This window comes from Adiantum capillus-veneris, chromosome 11 (assembly GCF_014529385.1).
Source record: "Adiantum capillus-veneris isolate H3 chromosome 11, ASM1452938v2, whole genome shotgun sequence".
NCBI lineage: Eukaryota > Viridiplantae > Streptophyta > Polypodiopsida > Polypodiales > Pteridaceae > Adiantum > Adiantum capillus-veneris.
In genome coordinates this window covers 77,594,425-77,622,166 of record NC_140941.1, presented here as the reverse complement: position 1 = coordinate 77,622,166, position 27,742 = coordinate 77,594,425, and the positions used below count along the sequence as shown (strand labels likewise).

Genomic DNA, 27,742 nt, shown 5'->3' with positions numbered 1-27,742 from the left:
CTACGCAGGATCACTATGTAATCCATCACTACTGGAAGAATCACTATCATCGGTCTCATGATCGCTAGGGCCACCACCACTGGTCCGAACCGTGGGACTATGACTGTCCCCATCTCCGTGATCATCACCATCATGGCCAGTGATTGGACCGCTGCTCCTCTCAGCCTCTCGATGTCGCCCCTTGGCCTCCTGTCGAGCCACCTCTGTCATATCAGCCTCCCCATGCTGCTCATGTATTAGTCAGTGAAATAAAAAAATAACATATTACAGTTACCATGAAAAAAACTACAAAGCAAAACAAAGATACGTACAAGTGGATCTGGAGTGTCAGTATTTGTCTGACACAAAGCACGATAGCCACAGTATGTGGCGTACTCTATCTCCTGTGCCGTCAGTGCACGACCATAGTCTTTCGTCTACATTAAGAAACAACCAAAGACTTATTAATTTTTGCATTCAATAATACTACCTTTAAAAGTTAAAATGTGAATGGTCTATACTCACAAATGTGGCCACAAATCCATCCCGTCCCATCCACCCTAGTCTAGATGTGTGACGTAAAGCTACTCTCTTTCTTGCTGCCTCCTAAGCAAATTTGAATAAACAAAATAACATAGATTAGAGAAAATTTAGAATCAATCTAGGAAAGTTTATATTAATTCTAATATATATTACCAAAGGCACACACCTTTTGTTGAAGAAAATTAATGCGTAGGCGCATCTCCTTGCGGAAGAATTTCCATGTCTCCATGCAAATGGTTGCCTTTCTCTTGTTCCTGTTTATTTTTTAAATTACAATAAGCGTCAAAATATACCATATAACTATTAGACTTCAATGTTTTTTTACTTTTATTGAATTCTTTATTTTGGTCATTTGATAAATGTCTCATGTTTTTATGGTAATTGAAATCCAGATTCGGATCAATCAGAGGGTACACCACCACCTCCTACTAGTGGTAGCCAGGGTGCACATTGTTCTGATACTGCACATGAACCCGTTTACGATGATTTCTACTATGATGAGCCTATTATATGCTGGTGTGCTCGTTGTTGTGGCACGTATCGCAGGCCACAACGGGAATGCTTTTCACATCAGATGACTTATGGTACTTTTGAGCAAGCACCACCACCTGAGGAGCGACATCGACCTATGGTATATTTCTGATCTCCCTTTGTTTGATATTGGAGTTTTAAAAATCAAAGATTGATATATATAATGTAGCTAGATTATATATGTAGGTATCTTCTTGATGACGAGGATGACTTTACTACCAGTGGTGCACATGTCTCTCGTACACGGCACGTACAGGTCATTTGTCAGTTGTGCAGCTCGCGGTTTCTCGACATCCTCTACCTCCTCCATTGGAGGCTGAGATGGGTGGAGATCATCCGTTGCCTACTCATTTACACGATCTAGTACAGAGCTACGATCGTAGACAATACGAAGGCTCGCAAGGAGAACCACTTCCTTCAGATGGAGTGGTTTTTGGCTTTTGGGGAAATCGCTACATGATTGCTCCGTCCACCATCAGTGGAGCGGGACGATGCGTCTTTATTGCACAGTATTTGCATGTGCCCCCTCATTCAGAGGTCACCCTTATGTCTTTTTGTGGACCTATATATAGATGGGGTCTATGGCATCAACTCACTCGCTACATCCAGAGCATGACTACTTATGGATTATGTCTCAATGCAGCCTCTCTTTCTACTAGAGGGATTACCCATGCCAAAGACTCTATGTTGATGGAAGACCTTACTCTCAAGGAAACATAGCAGGTTTAATCAATAGTAGTCGAGGGAGAAGTGCAAGAACCAATTGCACATTTGTGGAGTGTGAGAATAGTCATGAACCAAGACACATGAGTAGGGATGTACCAAGATATATAGTTGTTTATGCTATTAAACCATTACGTGTTGGTGATGAATTGCCAGTCAATAATGGATGGCATAGACCTCCACAAGCACACTTAACAGATGAGGGTTAACAGCTCATTGTATACAATTTCTAATGTTATTTTGAACTCTTGTACCCTAATTCTACACTTTAATTTGCATTACATTTTGTACTGTCGCTAATTTATTTTGATATGTTTTTTTGTTGTCTCCAAATGTTATTAAATTCCATGCACATCTCTCTGTCCTTTTATATATAAGCATGCTATTGATACAATCTTCTTTACCTTCAAATATGCAAATTCCAGATTATGACATCGATAATGTCACAAATCAACATTCACATGACGTATCTCAAATGTCAATAGAGTGCATGAGGATCCTACGCAGGAGTGATGCTAATACATATGCAAGACTAAAGGAACAATATTCTAAGGACTTTAATGGACATGATGATATCTTTGATAATGAGATGGCATGGCTAATTTTATTGAGGATTGGCATCAAAATGATAGTGCGAGCGATATTCCTAACAACGAGAAGTATCTTCGAGAAGAAGCTCTAAAGCATATCTACGAAGGAAGCCAACTGACACGACTAAGTGCAAGCTTACTTATTCTTGATCTTCAAAACCGTTTTGGATGGAGTAATGTATCCGTTTCAGCACTATTGAAGTATGTATACATCTAACATATCTTTTTGTTACACTCTAAACATTGGTGCTTGTTATTGATCATATTTTTAATCAACTTGCACGCTAGTCTCTCAAAAGTTCTTGCCGACAAGCAATTCCCTTCATGCATCACACGATGAGGTGAAGAAGATGATACGTAGTCTTGGACTTGACTATTCTTCTATACATGCATGTCCCAACGATTGTATTTTATATAGACATCATTACGAGGACAATGTGACGTGCCCAAAATGTCAAACGCCTCATTATAAAGATGAGAAAGGTAGGGTCCCTAGAAAGGTATTGAGACATTTTCCCTTGGCTCCGCGTATAAAATATATGTTTCAAAGTCCCGAATTAGCTAAGCTTATGACATGGGGAGCGGAGCACAAGAGCAAAGATGGAGTAATGCGAATTCCGCAGGATAGTCCTGCATTTGAGCATATTGATTCGCTATGACTAGATTTCGCAAAAGAATCACGCAATATAAAGATGGGTGTAGCATTAGATGGTGTGAATCCATTTTCTATAAAATCAAGTAAATGGTTTACATGGCCGGTGGTAGTTATTAACTATAATCTACCTCCGTATCTTAGTATTAAGAAAGAGCATTTAGTGCTCTCACTCTTAATCCCAGGAAAGCGACAAGTTAAAGACCTGAATGTATATTTGGCTCCTCTCATTGACGATCTTCAAGATTTGTGGAGAGGGATGGATGTCGTGGATATGTCAAGAAGCATTGGTGAAAGACAGCTCATTGTTCGTGGGATTTTAGCATGGACTATCCACGATCTTCTAGGATATGGTTTTTGCTAAAGTAAAAGGTTTAGATATATACATTTTCTCATATGTTTTTTGTATATTTATTGCGCTAATAATCTTTGTTATGTTTTTCAAGCAGGAATATGTACCAACGGTTATAAAGCTTGTCCTGTGTGTGGTGATTGGTTGAGATCAACTTATAGTAAAAACCTCAACAAAAATATATTTCTTCGACACAGACGATTTTTACCTGAAGAGCATCATCTACGAAATAGAAGGCAAGCCATACAGTTCAACGGGAAGGTAGAAGAAGGACAATGTCCAATACCAAACACACCAAAGGATTGGTATCTAAAGTGGACTGTTGGACCCGCTATCGATCCGGAGTCGGAGATCATAAGCAGTGATGATGATGACGCTGTGAAGGTGCGAGCCAGAGGAAAACGTTCGCCGGCTCAAAGTCCTTCGATATGGTACACTTTGGAATATTGGAAGGATTTTTGAAGATATGCCATCTTCTTGATCCTATGCATATATTTAAGAACGTTGGTCATTCGTTATGGCAACACCTTGTTGGCTTGAAAGACACAGTGGCAGCAAGAAATGACTTAAAGGATCGAAACTCAAAGCCTAATCTATGACCACTTTCTGATGAAACTGGACGTGACACAACCTATGAGCGTGCCCCATGGGTACTCAGCACAGAAGAGGTGTAGACTATCAACAAGAGGATTCAATTGATTCGTACGCCTACAGGATATGGAGCATCTTGTCGAAACATGTTCACTTTAGATGACAAGATCTTGTCTAGTTTAAAAACACATGATTGGCACAATTTTATGAAGGTAATGTTTTATCAATCTTCGTAAGTATTTATTTTCTTGCATGTTTTGTTGATTGGATTAATCATGTATACAGCATGTTCTACCCCTTGTTATTGATGGATGTACTACCCAAGGAGTCGGAGACGTAATATATTGTTTTGGATCGCTTGCAAGGTATTTATCGCTCATTAAATTTTAGTGTAAAATTTTACTTGATAAGTTATTAATTCAAATATAACTTTAATATTTTCTTTCTTTTATTTCTACTTTCATTGTCTATAATAGCGAATGCATGCAACAATTTTTTGAGGAGTACGAGGAGAAACTTGCGAACCAACGAGTTGGCAGACGTAAAAACAGGAGATCCAGACATCAAACCAACGTAAATAACATCGAAGACGTACCTACTTTCATGGATTGGTTATACACCCGTATGCAATGGGCGGATAGAGATCATGAGACAATCTCAAGGGAGTAGAGAGAGATCGGATGTGAAAGAAGGTAACTTTTGGGTTTTGAAAACTTTAAACTAAACAAGCAATATTCTTTTTTTTTAATATCATTTATATATTGATCTAGGCTCGAATGTATACAAACATGTGGGCTTATGGTCAACATCTTTGAATAAAAGCTGTTGACGACTTATGTCCAACTCAAGATTCTTCCGTTGTTGCCTCTTTCAAGAAATTATCACATGCAAGTTCAAGAGATACAAATCTTGTTGATAGTGAACTGGGTTATGTGGGAACCATAGTCGGCATTTATAAAATATCGTATTGGATCTTCAAACAGGTGAATGAAATCCCTCTTCATACAACAATGACATGTAGATTTCTTGAAGTTATACATAATTCTAAAGTTTTGATTCATACATTTTGACAGGTGATTCTGAAGGTGGATTGGTTTCGAACCGAGTATAAAGGCAATAGTGCCACAATGAGAAGAGAACCGTCCAAATTTTGGTCCGTCGACTCCTCATAGTTAATGCGTGTAACAAGAGAGCCTTACATTCTGCCAACTCATGTTGAGCAAGCGTTCTTTTACAAGAACCCAAATTCTCATCCATGGTGGAAAGTTGTGCATGTCCAACCTAGAGGTCATCAGTTGTTTGATAGCGTTGACCCTGAGGAAGCAAATCAGGAAGAATTGGTAACATCCTCGAATCTAGACACATCCATGTTAGAGACATGTAGAATTTCCCTTGCCGATCATGATGACATTCTAGATGATGAGAACGACAACCATCCGTACTCTAAGAATTAAACAAAGATAATGAAGATGAGATTTTATTGACGGTTAATCTCAGAGATGACGATGAGGACTATTAGCTGTACGTATCAACTCACAAATCAACCTTTATTGGGTTAGATTTAATCTCATAGTAATTCATTTTGTTAAGTAATGATTTTTATTCTTTTGAAATCTTACTAATAGGGGTGGGTGGTGGGGAGTCTCGTGGTGATAGGCTCATATGCCTAGTGTCAAGGTTCGATTCCCTTCAGACTCGTTTTTCTTTTTGTAGCTGTGTACAAGGTAATCAAAACACGCCGCTGCCCAAGATACGAGGAGGCTGCCACCGACAGTGAAGCCCATCTAAAAAGCCTAGCATTTTTGCATGACAAATTAGCCCTGGCATTTTTGCACTGCAGATCAGCCCCGACAGTAGCAGCAGAAGATAGATCAGCCCTTGCGTTAGCAGATTCCACAGCAAGATAGCAGATCAGACCTAGCGTTTTTGCATCAGTATAACCATCCAACATTTTGCAGATCTATCGCGACGAAACCCAGATCTAGACCAACGTTTTCAGTTTTCAGCAATCAGACTCCGCCGTAGAATCATCGAACCTCACAGACCTCACCTTCCTGCAGCAGTTTCTCGCCGCATGGTCAGATCCACGAGCGTTTGTAGTTTCAACCCAAAAAACGTAGATTTCAGCATCTTCGTTTTCAACGCGTCATTGTTGCATCGTCGTCATCGACATAGAGTCAAAATTCAGTGTGGATAAAGATTCGCAGATTTCAGCCATAGCATTTTTTAGATTCCGGTCCATCTCATTGTCGTCCTCATCGTCGTCGACGTTGTCGGCAAGTGCATAGCATATGATTGTTTGCGCTATGCTCAAGATGACGGCTCCGAACTGTGCTCAAGGTTCCTTTTAGTTTTATGGAAGGGAGAGCCTTCCGTTCTTAATGGAAAGTGCTATGATCACAAACAAAGTGAATGGACACTGTGCGTGCAAGTGTACGAGACTGAGAGATGGAGAGAGAAGAGAGATACGACACCAGAGACTTTGTAAAACCCTCCTCCAAAGGCCCCAATCTTGTCGGCGAGAGTGGTCTACTATTGATTGCACAAAGTGGTACAATGCGGATGCAATGGACTGATGCAACTTGGGACTATGCCGGTGACGACGACGGTGATGACGATGACGACTTTAGGGCTGAAATTTGTGGTCTTCTATCTGCTGAATTTCGGGATTGTTTTGGTGGCCGAAAATGACTGTTTTGGCTGTGTTTTCGAGGGTTGAAATTGGAGATCTTCTGCAACCAACTAGGGCTGATTTGGGGCTGTTAAAAACGATGATCTGCTGCGTTTCTATACTGCTGAATTTGCGTTTTTCTACTGCTGCAATCTGATGTTGTTTGGATGAAAATACAAAATGGTGATGGATAAACAACATACTTCCCTCAGTATGCCCAGCTGGAGACTAAATTCATTCAACCTTAGCATACCACCACTTGTCAAGGGTTGAACCACTTGTCAAGGGTTGGGCGTTATAATTGTAACGTCCAAGCTCTGTAAATAAATTTGTTTCTAGTCCTTTCAAGTTCACACCTCAGTAGATAATAGTAGTAGAAGGTCTCCAAACAAAGCTCGTGGCTCCCGTTCTCGGGTAGCCGCTCTCAAGTAGGCTCACGGCCAATGGCAACCCTGCAGGGTGCGCACTGCCCGCCTCTGAGCAGGCGTGAAAGATGATGGCCCAGCGCGCGAGCTCGCGGCCGAGGCAATGGAGTTGGACTTGTCTTTGTGTAACGGCCTTGAACCCGAAGGTTCGTTAATGCCCATTGCATGCCCGCATCCTCCTATATTCTCTGGAGCACCCCCAGCGGCCAATGCCCTTTAATGCCATCGAGCAGAGGTTCCCACGCAACCTCTCAGGAGACCCTTTTAACCTTCTCAGTGGGATGTTCCCGCGAGGCCTCTCCAATGTGGCTTGTATAGCTTCCCTCCGCAAGGGTGATCACCCGAGGTAGAGACCTCTCTCGTCCAAGGGCCCTCAAGGTCGCGTCTCACGAAGTCGACTCAAGAGGACGAGTGACTGTGGAGGGTCTCCGAACCCACCTATGCATAGAGACCCATAACACTCTCCCCGCCTATGAGAGAGTTTGATGTCCTCATCGAGTATATTCGATTTGAGCAAAATTGTAGCCTTGTCCCTATTGTCTGCTTTAACCGAGCAGGCTGCTCACTCTTTCCAAGCAACCATCCAAGGAACTTTCGTTGTCCCCTATTTGAGCTGACTGACCCTATCTGCTATCTTTGGATTGTCCGAACCATGCGTCCTCATCATACTTTTACCCATCTCCAAACATTCACAGTGCTTGCAAAGTGGAGGGATCCATCGTGTATCTATGGCTGATGACAGCGCCAACCCCTACGCATTCATCACGCCCTTGGGTATGTCCTGAGTGATTCTCTGCAGCATTTTCTCCGCGTTGGAATTCCTCTCTTTGCATCGCCCTTGACTGTAACCTCCATGAAGTGCCAACCATACCAGTAGCATAACCGTCATTAGTGTGCCCCCACTACTTACTTGGGGACCCCACGCCCGTAGGCCTGCTAGTAATCTCATCCAAAATTGCTTGGCATACAGCCCGCTGCCCAGTGTCGAATAACCCCATTCGGGCCAGTACCGGTTAAGGTATAATAGCATGTGTCTAATCACTCGCACAACACAGCTCCCAAAATGAAAGGCGGGTCGGTGCTCATCAGAGCTCGCCCTCTTGCAATGCATAGTCGTGTTGCATTCGCACTCAGTGGCTCGCCCATCTCTTCGAGGGGAAACACATCGTCCATACATAACCTGCCCCAACATGTTGTTCTTCTTGTACCTGCATATCTCACCCTGCACCTTAGTTGTTTGCTGGCCCTCCGACTCAGCCCGATACCTCCCGGTTGTGGTACATACCCGATTATGCGATCTAGTCCCTGGCTTCCTGGTATGATGTCAAGTCCACCTGACTCGCTCTGCATCCTCTTGCAACCTGCCTTGTCGCGGTGGGATCCAACGGTCATCTATGGCCTGCATTCGTGCCATCACTCGTCTTGCTACATTCCGTCTGTCAGAACCAGCAAACGGCTCTAAACCTTCGGGCTTAATCCCGCATCGGCCAAGTATATTCCAGCGTGCTGTCAGCTCAGCACCTCTACGCATTCGGATCATTCCATAAACAAATGCATCCTCGCATGGGTAACCTTCTCCCGGGCCCCATATGCATATCTTCACCATCAGTAGGTCACTATCCACAACCCCAAGCAACCCTTCTTGCCACACATGACTCTGGCAGTCGCATTTTTTAACACCCATCATGGAACCACGCGGCAAACTGTAACCACGCGGCAATTAATCCCACTGGGTTTTCCTCAGCTAGCTTATGGCTCGCGTACAGTCTATAAGGTCCCTTCAGGGACATTCCCAATCGGGTCTCCATGACCTCCTTCGTGACCCAATGACCTTGCACCACTGTCAATTCATAACCTCAGTCACACCTTGCTATACCTCGCACCTCAATGACCACTCGCATCACTGTCGCACTCATCACTACCGGCATATCTCTGCTCATTTCCCCGAGTTGCGAGAAATTTGACCACCTTTTCCGGGTAATCCCACAATCATCCTTCCCATGCATGCTCCAAGCCAGTAGGCTTGTTGCTGACCTTCCTGTTTTCTCGACCGCCATCTGGTCCAAGCTATTCACAGCCATACTGTGAACACCATTTGCTGAGGGGTTCGGCCTCATGCACACACCCCAACTCAGGGTATACCGTAGGTTATACGCATATCAACAGACCCTGCCTGGCTCAAATCCTTTATCTTCACTTCACAATCAAGCATCATGACCACAGTGCGACATTCCAGGTTCGCCACATCTCCTCTCAATTCGTCGCATACGAATGGATTATCGCCACGGATTTCCACAATCCCCTTCTCAGGCAATTCGAAGGTAGCAGCCTGTAGGTCGCTCCGTGTCGCATGCTCCAGCTCTCCCCTCTTGTGTGGGGGATACGAGTCCCCAGGGTTCACCTAGTGCTCCTCCTCAATTTCTTCACTGGTACAATACCCACCATTTAAGTATGGCTCGCAAGCCAACAACTCCCCATCCAACAGGGTATGACTAGCACTACTTCCGGTTTCATGCAATAGTTTTTCCTCATAATGGGCATCAACATAGCCGGGAAACATCGCATCCAATTTCTTCGTCAACTCTTCCTCGCTCATGCATTCTTCTCCTTCGTCCACACATGGGACATCCATACATTCTTCTCCTTCGTCCATACACGGGGCATCTGTCTCCTTCTCTTCTTTTGCTTGTTTTTCCTCTTCGCTCAGCTTGGCATGCATCATCGACACCTTTTCAAAACACCAGGTAAGCACTTGCTCTTGCCGACGAAGCTCGGCATCCATAAGCATTTTCTTTCTCTCGAGCTCTTTTCTCGTTCTTCTACTTTCAACCGCATCGCCTCTACATCCTTGTAGTAACTCTCAGCTGTCCTCGAGAGTGTCTGAGTCAAGGTCTACATAGCCTTTTGCACCGCATCCCAGTCATATCCTGGTTTTCCTTCGTTCCGTCCATCAAAGCATTCCCTCACATGTCCTATCGCTCTTTCAAAGCATAAGAGGGCAACCTCCACGTTGAACCATGCCTTTAGTGAGGCCATATCCAAAAGCTTGAAAAAATAGATTGGCCCTTAAAACAGTAGAATCAATCACGCCACTTCTCCTACGCAATTGCAGCTATGAAGTCACTTAGTGTAGATGCATATCCACCAACAGTAGAAGCTCAGCAACCATCGACAGCAGAAGCTCAGCAGCCTAGCGTTTTTGGAGACCCATCACCTAGCGTTTTTGACAGTTTTCAGCATGGCGTTTTTCAGCAATGAAAGACCAGGAAATTGAGTCCCTAAAGAGTAGCACATTCAGCCCCAAGAAACCTCAGTTTTCAGCCCTAAACCTGCAGATTTTCAATGTCAAAGACCTACAGAACAATCCCAGAATCAGCGTTTTTGGACATAGTCATAGATTTCAGCCCATAACGTTTTTGGACAGCAGATACGAGATTGTAGATTTCAGCCCTTAGGAAGGTATTGTCATCCTCTTCGTCATTGCTGACATAGCCTAGACTTGATCAGTTCCATGCATTCAGCTTGATCCAGTTGGTGCTCTCCTACGCGATTGCAGCTATTGAGGGCGAGCTTTTTGAAATTGGGCCTCTAAACCCAAACCAATGGGCCTACCCTCACAAAATGTTCGTAAAGAGGTACGCACACTACTTGGGGCACCACCTTCTTTTGGGAGTGGAGAAGGAAACCAATCAAAATAACACTTGCACTCACCCACTCAAGCAACACACTTTGAAAACCCCCTTACTCTATATACACTTTGGACACTTGAACACCATCAACGATTATGCAACCCAATGCCGTGCATCAAAATGAAATATGCAATTTGTGGAATAGCATTCACCTTCTCCCCATAAGAATACCCATAATACATCCAAACTCTTCCTCTCTCAAGCACTCATCAAAAAAATCATGCGCACAAGACTCGCCTCTCAAAACACACAAGAGAATCACTTACATCAAACTAACACACTTTGCATAGAGAGCTCATCTCCATCTATGCAATGCCGTGACACAAATAAAATCACCATGAGAGGTAGCCACATGCATATGTAATGAAGCAAAAGAGAGTTGGAGTGAGAAATTTCTTTAGACCAATTGAATAAGTGTGGAGAAACAAACCAATGGTAAATTGAGAATAGAACACTTACTTGATTTCTCGCACACCTTTTAAGGGGAGGACAGACGCTGGCTAACCATCACGAATTGCGACACTTGAAAGTTTTGAAGATGATTTCATGATCATTAACATAACCATGAGAGAGATCATGATGTATTTACATGTTATTGAGGTGCTACAAATGATTTATTGGGTTGATGGAGTAAGAGATTGTAGAATGGAAAGAGTGGAGAATAGAGTTTGCACTTCCTCCAAAGAGGAGGGTTAGGAGGGAGGATGTGAAAGAGAGAGAGTTGGGGTTTTCTCTACTATTGATCAAGAAACAACATGAAGTTAAAAATATAGGTGTGTGTCCTTGAGTCTCTCCAAGGGGGGCTATTTATAGTTGTGTAGGAGTGGGATTATGCTACACTTAATTAGAGTAAGTGATTAGACCTAATTAAGTGTCCTTTGACCACTCATTGAATATTGGACATAAAAGGGACTATTTATTCACCAAAAATATCATTTTAGACCGTGAAGGCACCATAGGGGTGCATAATGTAGGTGGGCCTCACCATGAGGCCCTACGGGTGGCTCCTGCGGGGTATCTCAACTTGTCTGTCTTGGCATTTAGAAAGCATCTTTAGGTTGGTCCCATCACATGCAAGTGACCTTGAACACTCATTGCTCTTCTAGAAGATGAGTAGGGGAAAAATAAGATCTCACCCTCTTGATTTACTTGATTTACAGTTCCCTTTTGTTGCGAATCTGACAGATTTACACTATTTTGACCATAACGTTTTACCTGTAGCTCGGAATGACATGCTTCAAAAGGCAAAATTGACCTTCTCAACATGTTTGATATGAATTTGGACTATTCTTCACGCCCATGCACCAAAGAATTCGGTTTGGAAGGTCCACACTAGGCTAGGGAACCTTTTGCTTCCAAGTCTTCTTGTATGGGCCCTTTGCTTGTATGCATCCAAGGGGAATCATGCTTTTTCAAAAGGCTATGATGCTTAAACAAATAGAGGAGGGCCCAATATTATTTACATGTGAAAAGAATATACAATTGGAGTCTTTTTGAAAGGAGAGAAACTATATGTATATTCTTAAGAGATATTGGGCCACCTATGTAGGGGGCATAGAAGACTTGTAGAGAGGGACCATAATCTTTGGTAAAGACAAGTGGAGAGTTGATTTCCATGGGAATTTATCTATATGGGGTGGAAGATGGATATATTATTTTTCTACTACTAATTCACAAGAGGTAAGAAAGTTTGGGGGTATATAGTTGGTTATTGTATGCTTATTCTATTTACAAAAGCAAAGAAGAAAAGGGTGGTAATATATGACTAAGGTGACATTTTTGGGAAGAGTATAATGTATGTGTCGCCACAAAGGTTAAACGAAGAGGGGGAATTTACTCTAGATAACTTAATAGCGTAGAAAAATATATACACATATGAGGAAGAGGACGTTGAGTAGGCTGACAAATGTTGCAAAAAGATGGTTACCATTTTATGCCACTCATATTAGCCCTCCCCCAAGCCTAGAGATATTCATATCTTTAGGAGGACGGTGTTGCTTCTTTTTCTTCTTCTTTTTTCTCTTTTTTTTTGTCATTTTTTCTTTTCCACTTTTTTTTTCCAATAGGAGGAGTGTCATGCACTCTTTTACTCCATTAGACCTGCTTTTCATTACCTCAATCCCATAAATCGGAGATGGGAGGGCTGCTTTGGGTATGTTCAGATTCCAAGGCTGGTTCTTCTTTGCACATCAAAGCTTTAAAAATAGGTGGAGCATTTGCCAAGCCGAAGGGAGCCATGTCAATTTGGAGCTTAGACGATGTAGGCAGATGACTGCCTATCAACGGATTGATACGTTGAAAGTAGGGCTTTAATCTCCATCCATTGACTCTGGTCTTGTGGAGTTTTCCTGATAAATCTGCTAATCTGTAACTACCATTCCCAAACTTTGTTTTTATCATGAAAGGTCCCTCCCATCTTTGCAAAAACTTTTTGTCAAGTCGAGTATCAAGTCGGTTATCATAGCGAAGAACCAACATACCTTCCTTCAATCCTTTCCCCTTGAGCTTCTTGTTGATTTTATCCCTTTGGCTTGTCGCTTTGGTGATGTAGTGATCAATGGACTCTTCTCTATCTAGCTCAAGTCGTTGGAGATCTATGATCCTTTCATGTAGAACCTCTTTTGGTTTTTTTGCCACTCTTGCAAGAACGCGCAAGCTTGAGAGCTCTACCTCAATGGGGAGAAGTGCTTCCTGTCCATAAACTAGATGAAAAAGGGTGAATTGGGTAGATACCTTGAAAGATGTCCTATACGCCCAAAGAGCAGCCATCAAATGGCGATCCCAATCATTAGGCCGGTCCACAACCTGCTTAGAAATGATCTTACATATCATTCCATTCACTTTTTCCACCAATCCATTGCATTGAGGATAGTAGGGTGTGGAATGTAGGTGTTTCACTTTTAACCTCCTCAAGAGATCATTCAGAAGGTCAGCCCTAAAACCCGGGCCTCGATCTGATAAGATTTCTAGGGGTGTTCCAAAACTACTACAAATATGATCAAAAATAAACTTTGATACCTCTTCAGCTGTGATTCGGGTTGTGCTTGTTGCTTTCGCCCATCGTGTCATATAGTCAACACCCATGATGATGAAAACCTTCTCTGTAGAAGTACGAGGTAGGGGACCTATTGCATCCACACCCCACTTTTCAAAAGGGCCATAAGATATTATTGGGACTCGAGGCTCATATGTTAGTCGTCTATCCCCAGCAACCAATATTGGACATCACGATGTAAGCTCGGCCAAATAAACCCTGCTTGTTAAATCTTCCTACTTGTAATATCTTGAGAAAAGTGACCACCACAGACATCATCATGACATGAAAGAAGAATTTTCTCTATCTCTTGCACACCTGGTACTCTCCTCAAGACCAAATCTTTCCCTTTGTGATATAAATCATCCCTGATCAACTGGTAAGGTGTGGCCTTCTTAACTAGTCTATGTCTTTGCACCTTGTCTAAGTGTTTGGGACACTCACCTGCTTGTAGAAAGAAGATAATGTCTTTTAGCTCCTCTTGACCTTGATATTTGGGTTCATATAGTTTCACACCTCCTACCGCCATTTGAAGCTTTTCATTTGCGAGTAAGTCTGCTTCCTTGTTATGAGTTCTCACAATGTGTTGTACCTGTGTTGCTTTAAAACCCTTCATCAAAGCTCTTACACTACTAAGCCACTCAAACAATGTACGATTCTTGCACCTCCAAGTCCCTTGGATTTTCCTGACCACTAGCAAAGAATCACCGTTTATAATAAGTCTTTGTATGCCTAATTCTTTGCATTCTTCTAACCCAAGGGTTAGAGCAGCATACTCAGCCTCATTGTTAGAGTGAACACTGGGTAGAGTGATACCTTTTCTAACCATTACCTCCTTTTGTGGGTTCAAAATGATGATTCCCCCTGCTGCTTTGTCTTGTTGGCGTTGATAAGCTCCGTCAAAGCATAAAGTATGGGCATTATCAATCTCCTTTACTTTGAACTGTTTTGAGCCTTCCTCTCTTTGTAGTTGTGATCCTTCCCTTTCTCTCACTTTGTAGGTGAGAATGTCTGCAAGTCCTGCTCTTGTGCTATCTTCTACAAGGAAAGTGTATTCAAATTCTTGGAGTTCAAGCACCCACTTTGCTATTCTAGATGAGAGGCTCATGTGTTGTACTACATATGGTAGATTGTGCTCTAAGGTGAGAAAAACAAATGGCACAGGGAGAAGATACGATCGAAACTTCCTTACCGCAAACAAGATTGCAAAGACCACTTTCTCCATTTCAGTGTATCTCTTCTCGGCCGGAGTCATCACCTTGCTTGCAAAATAGATCGGCCTCATGTATGATGTTTTAGGATCTTTTTGCATCAAAACAACACCAATTGCTTCGAAACCTACACTTGGAGTGACATAGTAGGTCTCCTTTGGATCTGGTGGCATTAGGATTGGGAGAGAGCTAAGAATGCCCTTCACTTCCTCAAAACATTTTGCATGTTCCCTCCCCCATTCAAATGTAGATTGGCTTGCCAACCTATGCAAAGGGGCGATGGCTTCTGCTAGGAGATGGATGAAGCGAGACATGTACCTCACTTTGTGGTTGAAGGTCATTAGCTCCTTAGTTGTTGTTGGTGGAGATAATGACAAAAGGGCCTCTACTTTAGAGGGATCCACTTGAATTCCTTGTGAAGAAACCACATGACCTAGCAAAACCACCTGAGATTCACCGATATGACACTTCTCTGGGTTGAGTTGTCCCCCAAATTGATGGAGCCTCTTAAGCCCCTCTTCAACCTTTTGGCAATGAAGTGATCTACAACTATAAATACAGAAATCATCCATAAAGACTCTTATAGATTTTCCAAAGAATGGCTGAAATACAAATATTGTGAATCTCATGAAGGTTCTAGGAGCATTGGTGAGCCCAAAAGGCATTACTCTGAATGCAAAACATCCCCAAGGTGTGATGAAGGTGGTTTTTGGTTGATCTTCTTCTGCTATTCTAATTTGAAAATATCCTGAATACCCATCACACACCGTGTAGCATTCGTGACCTGCTACTTCATTCAAAATTTCAGCTTGGAAAGGGAGAGGGAAGTGGTCCCTCTTTGTCGTAGCGTTGAGGGGTTTGTAATCCACGCAGACCCTCCACTTACCATTCTTCTTGGGAGTGACTACAATAGGTGATACCCATTCGGAGTTGGATATTGGATAGATGAAGCCAGCCTTCAAGAGTCGATTCACTTCTTGTAGGAGAGCCTTTTGTTGTACAGATCCTAGTCGTCTTAACTTTTGAGCCACAGGTTTGGTCCCTGGTTTCAATTCAATTCGATGCTCTATTACATCTACACCTCTTATTTGTGAGTAGTCAGTGATAAACAAATTGGGATACCTCCTTAACATATTGATGTAGGACCTCTTCTCCTCACAAGTAAGATCTTTTGCAAGAATCTTCTCAAATCCTTCTTCAAGGTGGTGGCATCTTTCATCCCCTCGTGTGTGATTGTCTGTTGGCTTTTCTTCTACTGGAACATCTTGAGTGTTGGCGTTGAATACAATTCCCATTACCTCCAAAGAAGACTCCTCTTCACTGGTTGATGCACTGGTTGATGCTTCCTCATCACTTGAGTAAGGACTCTCCTCCTCGCTCTCTTCATCTGCCGTGGTTTCATAGTTGATATCTAGTTGCTTTCCTTCTCGCCAATCATACACCACCGGTTGACCCTTCTTAAGAATCAAACGACCACTTCCCCATTTTTGATCTGCATTCATAGCAATGAGCCAAGGCCTCCCTAGGATGATGGGATAGCCCTCCCCCTTAGCTGGCATGACATACATATCCACTCGTGCATCTATGTTACATACAGAGACTTTTACATTTTCAATGATCCCCAAACACTTCACACTTGAGTTGTTGGCTAGCCTAGCTTGACAATTAGAGGACTTTGTAATTTCAAGCCCTAACCTGTTCATTGATTTTTCCGTGATCACACACATTTGAGCTCCACCATCAACATATACATTAGACACCTTTTTACCCCTTATGTAAGCATCCACAATGGGTTCCACATCTTTTTGTAGCTTTGAGGCCACAACCTTAATGGAAAGATTTGCTTTCTTTTTTGGAATTCTTGTACTTACCAACTTTGGCCATTGCCTTCTTACTTTGGCTGATAGGTGTAGAAGTTGAGGCCATGAAATGTTTGGCTTTTGGGTTTGTAAATCCTCCAGGATGTTGTAGGGCTCTAGCTCATTTCCCAATGGGAAGTCGTTAATACCAATTTCCCTTCGCCTTGATCTTTTCTTCCTGCTACTTTCAGCTTCTTCCATCTTTGACTTCTTCTTCTTGTCCCTTTTGGCTGAATTTGTTCCTTCACTTCTCATGTCTTCATCCTTATCATGTGCTCTTGTGCGTTTTTCTGTCGGCATAACATCAAAGTTTAGAGTATTCTCATCTATTACCTCTTCTAGCTTGATGATGTTGACTCCTCTTTCTTCCTCCTCATGTGGGACAGGAGGTATATTTGCTGGTGGTGGTGGTCAACGAAGGATTTGTGAGCCTTGAGCTTGTTCTTGCTGCACAGTGAGAGGAGGTGGTGTGGGGGGATATATGTCTCCCGGAAGTCGCCTTGGATGTGGAAAATTGTACATGCCATGGCCCATTTCATTGCAATTCCAACATCGCAACTCTTGAGCTTGTCTTCGTTGATTGCGATTCCCTTCTCTTGGTTGTCGTTGTTGAGGTAGGCCTTGTACTAGATTCAGAGTGAGGTTCTCAAGCTGTTGAGTTAGCCTTTGTAAAACCTCTTGTTGAGAGTTATCTCCTATTTGTGAAGATTGTGCAAGAGGGGCCCTAATTGGTGCTTCCATGGTTTGTGAAGACTCCCTCTCACTCACTTCATTCAAACCCCTTGCTCTATGTGCTTGGAAGTGTAGTTTTCTAAACATGATGATGGCTACCTCACGTGCTTCTTCGAAGGTGGATGGGAATTTTAGCTCTACTTTAGCCTTTAAAAGTGGATACAAGCCAACCATGAATCTCTCTTTTTTTAGAAAGTTAGGTGCACCACCATGATTTTCTAATGTAGCCTCCCACCTACCCCATAGATTGACAAAGGTTGCTTCATAAGAGGGATAGTCTTCAAGTGATACCTGCTTATGTCCAATAAGACATTTCCATAGTCCTTCAGAAGTATCACCTTGCCCGAACTTGGAGAGGAAGCTTGCTCGCAGTCTCTCCCAATTGGACTTGATTTGGGGTTGCAAGGTCTCATACCATGCTTTAGCTTCTGCTTTTAGAACCAACGGGAAGGTTCGTAGCTTTACTTCCTCTTCATCTCTCCCGGATATGAGATGTGCTATCTCCAAGTTGTCAAGAAACTCTTGCGCATCTTCCCCACTTCTTGCATAGAACGTGGGAAAAGAACTTGACATTTTGTTTAGACTTTTTGAAATCTCTTTTTTTTAAAGAAACTTTTCTCTTACGGGCCGCACAAGATTATTGACACTATAAATTTGATTACATTAAAATGAAGATGTACACATCCATTGTTAATTCATACTTTATCATAGGTAGAATAAATGGATTAATTGTTGGTTTGAAGACCTCGTTCCTTCATATGGCCCTTGAGCACCCCTTCACCACTCCTTGTTCCTGCCTTTAAAACAAAATGAAAACGTGAACATCAAAAGAAGTTTCATAATTGGTAATTGGAAGTATAATTGGATTGGGTGATGCCAGTATTTCTCTAAGTCTTTCTACACCAAACATAAAAACAATGCGTTGCTGGAAAAAGACTTTTCTATCTATGTGAACATTTACTCTAATGTGTTGTGCAAAATGAAATGGATAGATGGGAACTCCATTGTTCATCACTAAAAAATTTGAAGGTAACTTGGAAATATGTTCCTCAGTGGGGGCACCACTTTATGAGGGCGAGCTTTTTGAAATGGGGCCTCTAAACCCAAACCAATGGGCCTACCCTCACAAAATGTTCGTAAAGAGGTACGCACACTACTTGGGGCACCACCTTCTTTTGGGAGTGGAGAAGGAAACCAATCAAAATAACACTTGCACTCACCCACTCAAGCAACACACTTTGAAAACCCCCTTACTCTATATACACTTTGGACACTTGAACACCATCAACGATTATGCAACCCAATGCCGTGCATCAAAATGAAATATGCAATTTGTGGAATAGCATTCACCTTCTCCCCATAAGAATACCCATAATACATCCAAACTCTTCCTCTCTCAAGCACTCATCAAAAAAATCATACGCACAAGACTCGCCTCTCAAAACACACAAGAGAATCACTTACATCAAACTAACACACTTTGCATAGAGAGCTCATCTCCATCTATGCAATGCCGTGACACAAATAAAATCACCATGAGAGGTATCCACATGCATATGTAATGAAGCAAAAGAGAGTTGGAGTGAGAAATTTCTTTAGACCAATTGAATAAGTGTAAAGAAACAAACCAATGGTAAATTGAGAATAGAACACTTACTTGATTTCTCGCACACCTTTTAAGGGGAGGACAGACGCTGGCTAACCATCACGAATTGCGACACTTGAAAGTTTTGAAGATGATTTCATGATCATTAACATAACCATGAGAGAGATCATGATGTATTTATATGTTATTGAGGTGCTACAAATGATTTATTGGGTTGATGGAGTAAGAGATTGTAGAATGGAAAGAGTGGAGAATAGAGTTTGCACTTCCTCCAAAGAGGAGGGTTAGGAGGGAGGATGTGAAAGAGGGAGAGTTGGGGTTTTCTCTACTATTGATCAAGAAACAACATGAAGTTGAAAATATAGGTGTGTGTCCTTGAGTCTCTCCAAGGGGGGCTATTTATAGTTGTGTAGGAGTGGGATTATGCTACACTTAATTAGAGTAAGTGATTAGACTTAATTAAGTGTCCTTTGACCACTCATTGAATATTGGACATAAAAAGGACTATTTATTCACCAAAAATATCATTTTAGACCGTGAAGGCACCATAGGGGTGCATAGTGTAGGTGGGCCCCACCATGAGGCCCTACGGGTGGCTCCTGCGGGGTATCTCAACTTGTCTGTCTTGGCATTTAGAGAGCATCTTTAGGTTGGTCCCATCACATGCAAGTGACCTTGAACACTCATTTCTCTTCTAGAAGATGAGTAGGGAAAAAATAAGATCTCACCCTCTTGATTTACTTGATTTACAGTTCCCTTTTGCTGCGAATCTGACAGATTTACACTATTTTGACCATAACTTTTTACCTGTAGCTCGGAATGACATGCTTCAAAAGGCAAAATTGACCTTCTCAACATGTTTGATATGAATTTGGACTATTCTTCACGCCCATGCACCAAGGAATTCGGTTTGGAAGGTCCACACTAGGCTAGGGAACCTTTTGCTTCCAAGTCTTCTTGTATGGGCCCTTTGCTTGTATGCATCCAAGGGGAATCATGCTTTTTCAAAAGGCTATGATGCTTAAACAAATAGAGGAGGGCCCAATATTATTTTCTTGTGAAAAGAATATACAATTGGAGTCTTTTTGAAAGGAGAGAAACTATATGTATATTCTTAAGAGATATTGGGCCACCTATGTAGGGGGCATAGAAGACTTGTAGAGAGGGACCATAATCTTTGGTAAAGACAAGTGGAGAGTTGATTTCCATGGGAATTTATCTATATGGGGTGGAAGATGGATATATTATTTTTCTACTACTAATTCACAAGAGGTAAGAAAGTTTGGGGGTATATAGTTGGTTATTGTATGCTTATTCTATTTACAAAGCAAAAAAGAAAAGGGTGGTAATATATGACTAAGGTGACATTTTTGGGAAGAGTATAATGTATGTGTCGCCACAAAGGTTAAACAAAGAGGGGGAATTTACTCTAGATAACTTAATAGCGTAGAAAAATATATACACATATGAGGAAGAGGACGTTGAGTAGGCTGACAAATGTTGCAAAAAGATGGTTACCATTTTATGCCACTCACTATGAAGTTACACCTGCCTCCAATGGGTTACTAGCATGGGAGCTTTTGATGGACCGGAAAAACCAAGTCGATCTTGTTCTGACGGAGGTCGTGACGCCCTGTTTATCAGGCTTAGGTCTATTGGGGTGAATTATGAACCATGGGGCCCTCAAGCACATTCCGGTTATCATGATGTCCTCTCATGACTCCATGAATTCCATTTTCAAATGCTTGTCAAAGGGAGCTGTGGACTTTCTTGTGAAACAAGTGAGGAAAAATGAACTGAAGAAGCACTTGCAGCATCTTTGGAGGAGGTGCCATAGTTCAAGGACCTGAGCATTGGGAAGATAAAGATTTTGATCTAAGAGGAGTGGCTACTACAACGAATGAACCTTTTCTAGACCTTGTACCATCAACACACGAAAATTCTGGGACAGCTGGAAGTGTTGAGGATGTTCATTTGGCTGGACACCATGTAAATTTGATTTGTCTCATATGGTCCCAAGCAGCGAGCATGGTAGAAGAGAGGAAAAATCATGCACCCCAACAGTGCATAGTGCACCCTTGCGAGAGTTGCCTACATCATGCCTCTACTATACGCTACACCTACTCAGAGAGCAGCTCCGACCGATTTCCACCTTGATAGATCGAGAGTCGAGAGACGAGAGAGAGAGAGAGAGAGAGAGAGAGAGAGATGTTAAAAATATTTCTTTCTTCTTACCGTGCTGCGTCGCGTTGATGACCCATGAGTTTGCACATTTGCTTGACCATCCACTTGTAACTCCATCCTGTCCCATACTCCGTCTCTAGTGTGTTGATAACATATTTCTTGTCATCCTCATGCTAATCACTACAGTGCAAAATAAAGTCGATTAGTAATTCAACTAACAAACTAAAATTTATATTTTTTATGTTAATTAATACCTACTCCCATGGCATATGAACCTACTTTAGATAAGACGAGCAGAAGTCTCCCATCCCACGTTTGAGGGCGATGCCGACTCAGAGCTGGAGGATAGCCCCATTAGGCAAGATGTCGCATGTGACACCCAAGCTGCCAATGCACGTGCGCATTGGTGGAGGTGGAGGCATTGATGGGGGAGCTAGCGGCTGAGGCGGTGTCTCACGAGTCGATCGGCCTGGTGGCGTGCTACTCTGTCGGTGATGCCTACATGCAATATAAACATACGGTAGATTAGATGAGAGTTCTTAAAAACTACTTGATATTTAATCCATAATCACCATAATAGATATACCTCCGAAACTGACAGCCAATAGCCTGTGAATCAGGTGTCAACTGAGTACTAGGAGGTACATTAGGAGTAAGCCGCTGACTCTCATGATGTGATATACCTGGAATAGGAGTCCTAAGCAAACAAAGGCATCAAGGGAATACATATATTAAGATTTCTATATTAAAAAAAGAATGACATTACTACTTTATCAATCAAGAAGATTACCAATGTGCTATGGTCTGATCCGCATGAGAGGAAGTCTCCACTCCTGTGTGTGGATGGGAGGATGTACCCTCTCCAGGACGTACATCCTGTGTGTGGCTGGGAGGATGTACCCTCTCCAGGACGTACGGGCAAACTGAATCGCCCAAGAAACTCGATGGAGCTATCTAAACTGGCGTCGTCCATCTCCATATAACCTGACATAGCCTCCGTCAAATCCTCTTCTGATAGTCCAGTGGTACGTAGCAAAGTCTTGATGAACGTCAACTTCACTCTATGACCCTGGTCACTCATTGTATCTGTATATTTAAAACAAACCATATGTCAGACTAACATAAACATCGTATCTGCATGTAACATCAATGCAAGTAAAAATATTAATAGATCAAGAATCTACAGATGAGGTCGAAGCAGCCATGAATGTCAGACTAACATAAACATCGTATCTGCATGTAACATCAATGCAAGTAAAAATATCAATAGATCAAGAATCTACAGATGAGGTCGAAGCAGCCATGAATGGAGTGGAGTACAACAAAATAGATCAAACAAAAATGCTACAGATGCTTCAAAAGGTTATGAATCAAATGCAATATTAGGTAGCAAAACTAAAAGAGAAACATGCTCAGTAACAAATTCAATGCAAGAGTAAGCTACATGAGAGATTTGATGGTTTGTGGTGGAATGCAGCACGAGCTTATAACCATATGGCAGATGTGGACAAAATGAAGCAGAACTGGATGTATTGCTGGAAAGGACTCAACCTGAGCTATATGCTGTTGTTGGCAGCACTTCTCCTTTCGCTTTCGCTGCCTACTCTCACATGGTATCAAACGTTGAGGTTCTTCTCCTAAGCCTACGATCCCCCGCTGATTGCTTCAGTCACGAAAAACTCCCTCAAAACTGAGATCGCTCCCCCTTGGTGGCTGTGTTTTCTACAAACAACAACGTTTTCACCTCTCAGACTGCGTTTTCTGTGCTATGGAGCTAGATCATCCATCGCTACTCCCTTCTCTCTCAGCCCTGAAGGGATTACCCCATCCATTGCTACTCCCTTCTCTCTCACCCCTGAAGGGATTACCCTAGATCAGCCGTTGATGAAGCACTTGCAGCAGTGTTTTCAGCATTAGACAGAATAGTCGCAAATATACCCCTTGAAGCATTGCAGAGAACCCCCATTTTTAGCCATAAAAACGCAGCCAAAACAGTCATTTTCAGCCACTCGAAACAGCCCAAAGATTTGCAGAATTTCAGCAGTTAGAAGACCACAGATTTCAGCCCTAAAGTCGTCATCGTCATCACCTTCGTCGTCATCGGCATAGTCCCAGGTTGCATCAGTCCATTGCATACGCATTGTACCACTTTGTGCATTTAAAAAGTAGACCACTCTCGCCAACGAGAGTGGGTCCTTTGGAGGAGGGTTTTACAACGTCTCTAGTGTTGTATCTCTCTTCTCTCTATCTCTCAGTCTCATTCACTTGCACGCATAGTGTCCATTCACTTTGTTTGTGATCATAGCATTTTCTCATTAAGAACGGAATGCTCTACCTTCCATAAAAACAAAAGGAATCTTGAGCACAGTTCGGAGCACTCATCTTTAGCAAAGCGCAAACAATCATTCCACTGCACCTAACAAGAGATTTATGTCCGAGATGTCTCTTAAAATGTAGTGACTGCAAGATATGCCCAACGTGGGCAGGGCCAAGGAGCTCTGGTCATTTTTCACTAGACGAAGCGAGGATATCTCTCTAGACGTAGTCACATATGAGCAACAGCAATCAAAGGCCATCGAGTAGATCCACTTGAGATTTTAGGACAAGTGGCTAGGCCGTCTCCCTCGATGTCTCACCTACGACTGCCAGCTTATGATAGCCTACGCTCTTGCTCTCTTCCAGATGCAATCACATATGCTCTAGAATGTTTTCAGTTGATGCAGAAATGCAATGTTATCTCAAGGAGTGCATTAATTGCAGTAGTGTCAGGTCAAGAAGGGAGAGATTTGTTTTCAACAAATGCAGAGAGAGGGCATCTCTCTTCAATAACAGATCTTGAGTTTAACTCTCGTCGGATAGATCTTTGGAGTCTCTTGGGATAGTTTCCTGCGACGTTAAAATCCTCTTCTTCTTTTTCTTCTTCTCTAAATGCAATCAAGTACACTTGCACCTTGAAGGCATATGGTATTGCACAAGATGCTGATATAGAGAAAAGAATTCATTTTGATATTGTTAGTCAGTGGTTGTGCTTGGCACTACCTTGGTCGACATGTATGCCTAATGTGATGCAGTCGATAAATCACAAAAAGTATACTTAAAGTAAGAGGTCAAGACAAGGGTTCAAGATACTTCGCCTACAGGCTCGTTCTACTCGTTTTTTCCACTAAGAGTTGGGAAGGCTCACTGGGGTGGGTTGACGGACGGCACGTGGGCTTGCAGTGGAGGCAGCGTGGATTGTGGGTTGAGGTCAAGACAAGGGTTCAAGAGCCTTCGCCTACAGGCTCGTTCTACTCGTTTCGCCCACTAAGAGCAGGGAAGGCTCGCTAGGGTCGGTTGACGGACGGCACGTGGGCTTGCAGTGGAGGCAAGGTGGATTGTGGGCTGAGTCCGATGCGGAGCACCGCCCTGGGTGGGGGCACCTGGCTGCAGAATCCTCTTCGACTGCCCTGGCTCTTCATTTTCTGACAGCAGGAGGTGGCTTGCGCTCCTTTCTCCTTCGGAGATCAACATGTAAGCCTCGGTTCTTGGGTTTGGGAGGGGGTGTGGCTCCAGTGTGGCAGGGGAGCCCCATTCGAGTGGCACTCTCAGATCCATGCTGTGGTTTGAAGATGGGATTGGCTCCTTAGCATCCAAGAGGTTCTTATAGCGGCTCAGATCGAGAGGGTTTGTGCGTGACAGCCGTACATTTCAAATCAGTGCATTTCAAAAGAGGACATCCTGGACAAGAGCTCATCAGGCACTTTTTCCGCTTTATGAAGTGCACCACATTTGGCATACATGTCGACCAAGGTAGTGCCAAGCACAATGTTTTCTTTCAACAACCACTCACTAACAATATCATCATACTTTTGCCCATATCGGCATCTTGTGTACTGCCACATGCCCTCAAGGTGCCACTGTACATGATTGAATTTGGAGAGATGCAGTCTCTCTGCATCTGCTTAAAAATCTCTCTCTCTCTCTCTCTCTCTCTCTCTCTCTCTCTCTCTCTCTCTCTCTCTCTCTCTCTCTCTCTCTCTCTCTCTCTCTCTCTCTCTCTCTCTCTCTCTCTCTTCCTGACCTAACCTTGTAGCAATCAATGAACTTCTTGAAATAACATTACATCTAGAGAGAGACCCTCACTTCGCATTAGTTGAAAATAGGCTAGAGCATATGCGATTGTTTCTAGAGAGACACCCTCACTTCATCTACTAAAAAACGACCAGAGCTCCTTGTCCCTGCCCAAGTTGGGCATATCCCCCAATCAGTGCATCTCAAGAGACGACATTTCAGATAGAAAGCTCCTCAAACACTTCGTGTGCTTCATGAAGTGCACTACATATGGCATACATGTTGACCAAGGCAGTGGCAAGCACGACGTCCCATTCCATTGAAAACAGCCTAGAGCTCCTGAGCCTTGTCCAAGTTAGGAATATCCCACAATCAGGGGACATCCGCGACAGTAAGCTCTTAAAGTACTTTTTGTGATCAATGAAGTGCCCCACATTAGGCATACATATCGATCAAGGTAGTTCCAAGCACAACCATTGACTAACAATATCAAGTGAATTCTTTTGTCCATATCAGCATCTTGTGCAATACCATATGCCTTCAAGGTCGACTCTGTAGATGAGCTCGCCGATGAGTTTCGACTCTTTGTCAACCAAATGAGAGGCTACAAGCTCTCACTGACTCTCGCACCAGGAACCAATGCCTAATTCTCATGGACTCCCACCATGTCCTTGATGATGGTCGCGGACTTTCGCCCAACAACACGTACTGAGATCTCTCTCTCTCTCTCTCTCTCTCTCTCTCTCTCTCTCTCTCTCTCTCTCTCTCTCACACACACACACACACACACACACACACACACACACACACACACACACACAGGCACAAGCACTCTGCTATCACATGAGAGGCTTCCAAATGAGAGGATGCAGCGCAGTTGGCCAGGGTAGCCATGGAGCTAGCAAATGAGGAGGTGATGAAAGGCAAGAAACACTCGCGCAACTCATGCAAAGAAAACACATCATCTAGCTCTTCTATCTTCACCCCTTCTCCTTCAAAGCTCACTACGAGACTTGATGGTGGTGAAGATGATGATGGCTCTTGCATGCGCTTGCGTTGTTGACGTTGTTGATCGATGACTGCAACTCCATCTTCGACTGGTGCGTCTCGTTTCACTCTCTTCTTTTTCTCTGTCTCCACCTCTTTCTCTAGCATTGGAGCCACGACATTGACGGAAAAGTTCAGCAATGCGCGCACCCTGCGCATCTTCAATGCCGTTCGATCATATGCCAAAGCTGCCTCCTCAGCCATGTCAAAGGTCCCTAGCCAAACACAGGCCCCTTGCCTTGCAGAGTCTCGGATCTCGGTTGCATATTTTCCCCACAGCCGACGCCGTACTCCTCGCTAATGCTTCTTGTTGGAGCTCTTGGCAAGCTCTGTGGGTGTTAATGATGAGCTTGAAGGGGCAGAGCACAATGTAGAGGCAACACCATTTTTTATGCCTTTCTTTGGAGGAGTTGTATTTTGCGGTGTTGATGATCTGGGTGCAAGGTGACTCTCCATTGATGCATCTTCGCATTTTGGGGTGCGCGGAACCCAGCCTGTCTTGTTCACAGCTTCTTTAAGAATTCCATACACCATCATGTCATCTGAGTCATTTTCATTCAATGGCAAACCAGATCTTGTGGCCAAGCATGATCTCAAGCAAGTTGGGGTGACTTGAACAATCTGTACGAGCAAACGAGAGTGGGTCGAGGGGCCGGACTCGGCGATACCCGTTTGAAGGATGTTTCTTACGCACTAGTGCCCCTTCATTTGCATCACAATCTCGCGCAATGTACGACATAAACCTCGTCTATGCGACGCATTCGTCATCGGTTAAACGACGTCCGTCAATTATTAGTCCCTCGCAAACCCCCCCTATGGCTAGTTAAGAGAGCCCTAAATTTTTGGGGGATCATGTTTACCTTGAGATTTGGGCTAGCCCCTCTCCATCATTGATCACCTTACTCCACCCCATGTGCGGACTCGTTTCACTTAGTGCCATGTGGTCCCTCCCTCGTATTGTTACTAATGTAAATTAACTTTACCAAAATGGAAGAGCGTGAGCATCTTCCGAATTGAAGTGTGCTTGTAATGAGTAATGTTGCATAGGTCAGTTTCATGTGTAAAAATCGGCTCTAGCAAGGTTCCCCATCAATAATTATTAAACGCTAGGGTAAATTGTAGTGTAACTAATCGCCTTCCAAGCCTGCAGCTTAGTTCTTAGGAAGCTTGACTGATCTTTTGAGCTTGTGCTTAAGAATATTATTATTACTGCTGACTCCTGCTATACTACTGGGCGAGCTTATAAGCACCGAAGCAGCAGCAGCAGCGCCGC

General features: G+C 43.1%; 1 protein-coding gene and 2 pseudogenes across 1 annotated transcript; all 3 read right to left on the bottom strand.

Moving 5' to 3' along the window:
* Window positions 1-22,453, bottom strand: LOC147447493 (uncharacterized). The gene is made up of 10 exons (XM_086524336.1): window positions 22,246-22,453; window positions 22,163-22,202; window positions 21,959-22,069; window positions 21,631-21,870; window positions 21,424-21,552; window positions 2,470-2,490; window positions 689-776; window positions 505-582; window positions 312-416; window positions 1-228 (listed from the first exon to the last, which is right to left on the bottom strand). The coding sequence occupies exons 5-10, from the start codon at window positions 21,471-21,473 to the stop codon at window positions 1-3; spliced, it is 570 nt and encodes a 189-aa protein (XP_086380462.1). The 5' UTR covers window positions 21,474-21,552; window positions 21,631-21,870; window positions 21,959-22,069; window positions 22,163-22,202; window positions 22,246-22,453.
* LOC147447494 (uncharacterized) lies at window positions 8,096-8,597 on the bottom strand (annotated as a pseudogene).
* On the bottom strand, window positions 21,705-27,208 carry LOC147447492 (uncharacterized; annotated as a pseudogene).
* Between the last annotated feature and the right edge of the window lie 534 nt (window positions 27,209-27,742).

Excerpts from the sequence above, each read along its gene's own strand:
- LOC147447493 (XM_086524336.1), bottom strand. The coding sequence starts at position 21,473 with ATGGTCAAGCAAATGTGCAAACTCATGGGTCATCAACGCGACGCAGCA. Across the intron at positions 777-2,469 it reads CGTGTCAGTTGGCTTCCTTC|GAACAAGAGAAAGGCAACCA; the intron begins GTAGATATGCTT and ends AAAAATAAACAG. Across the intron at positions 417-504 it reads ATGGATTTGTGGCCACATTT|ACGAAAGACTATGGTCGTGC; the intron begins GTGAGTATAGAC and ends TTCTTAATGTAG.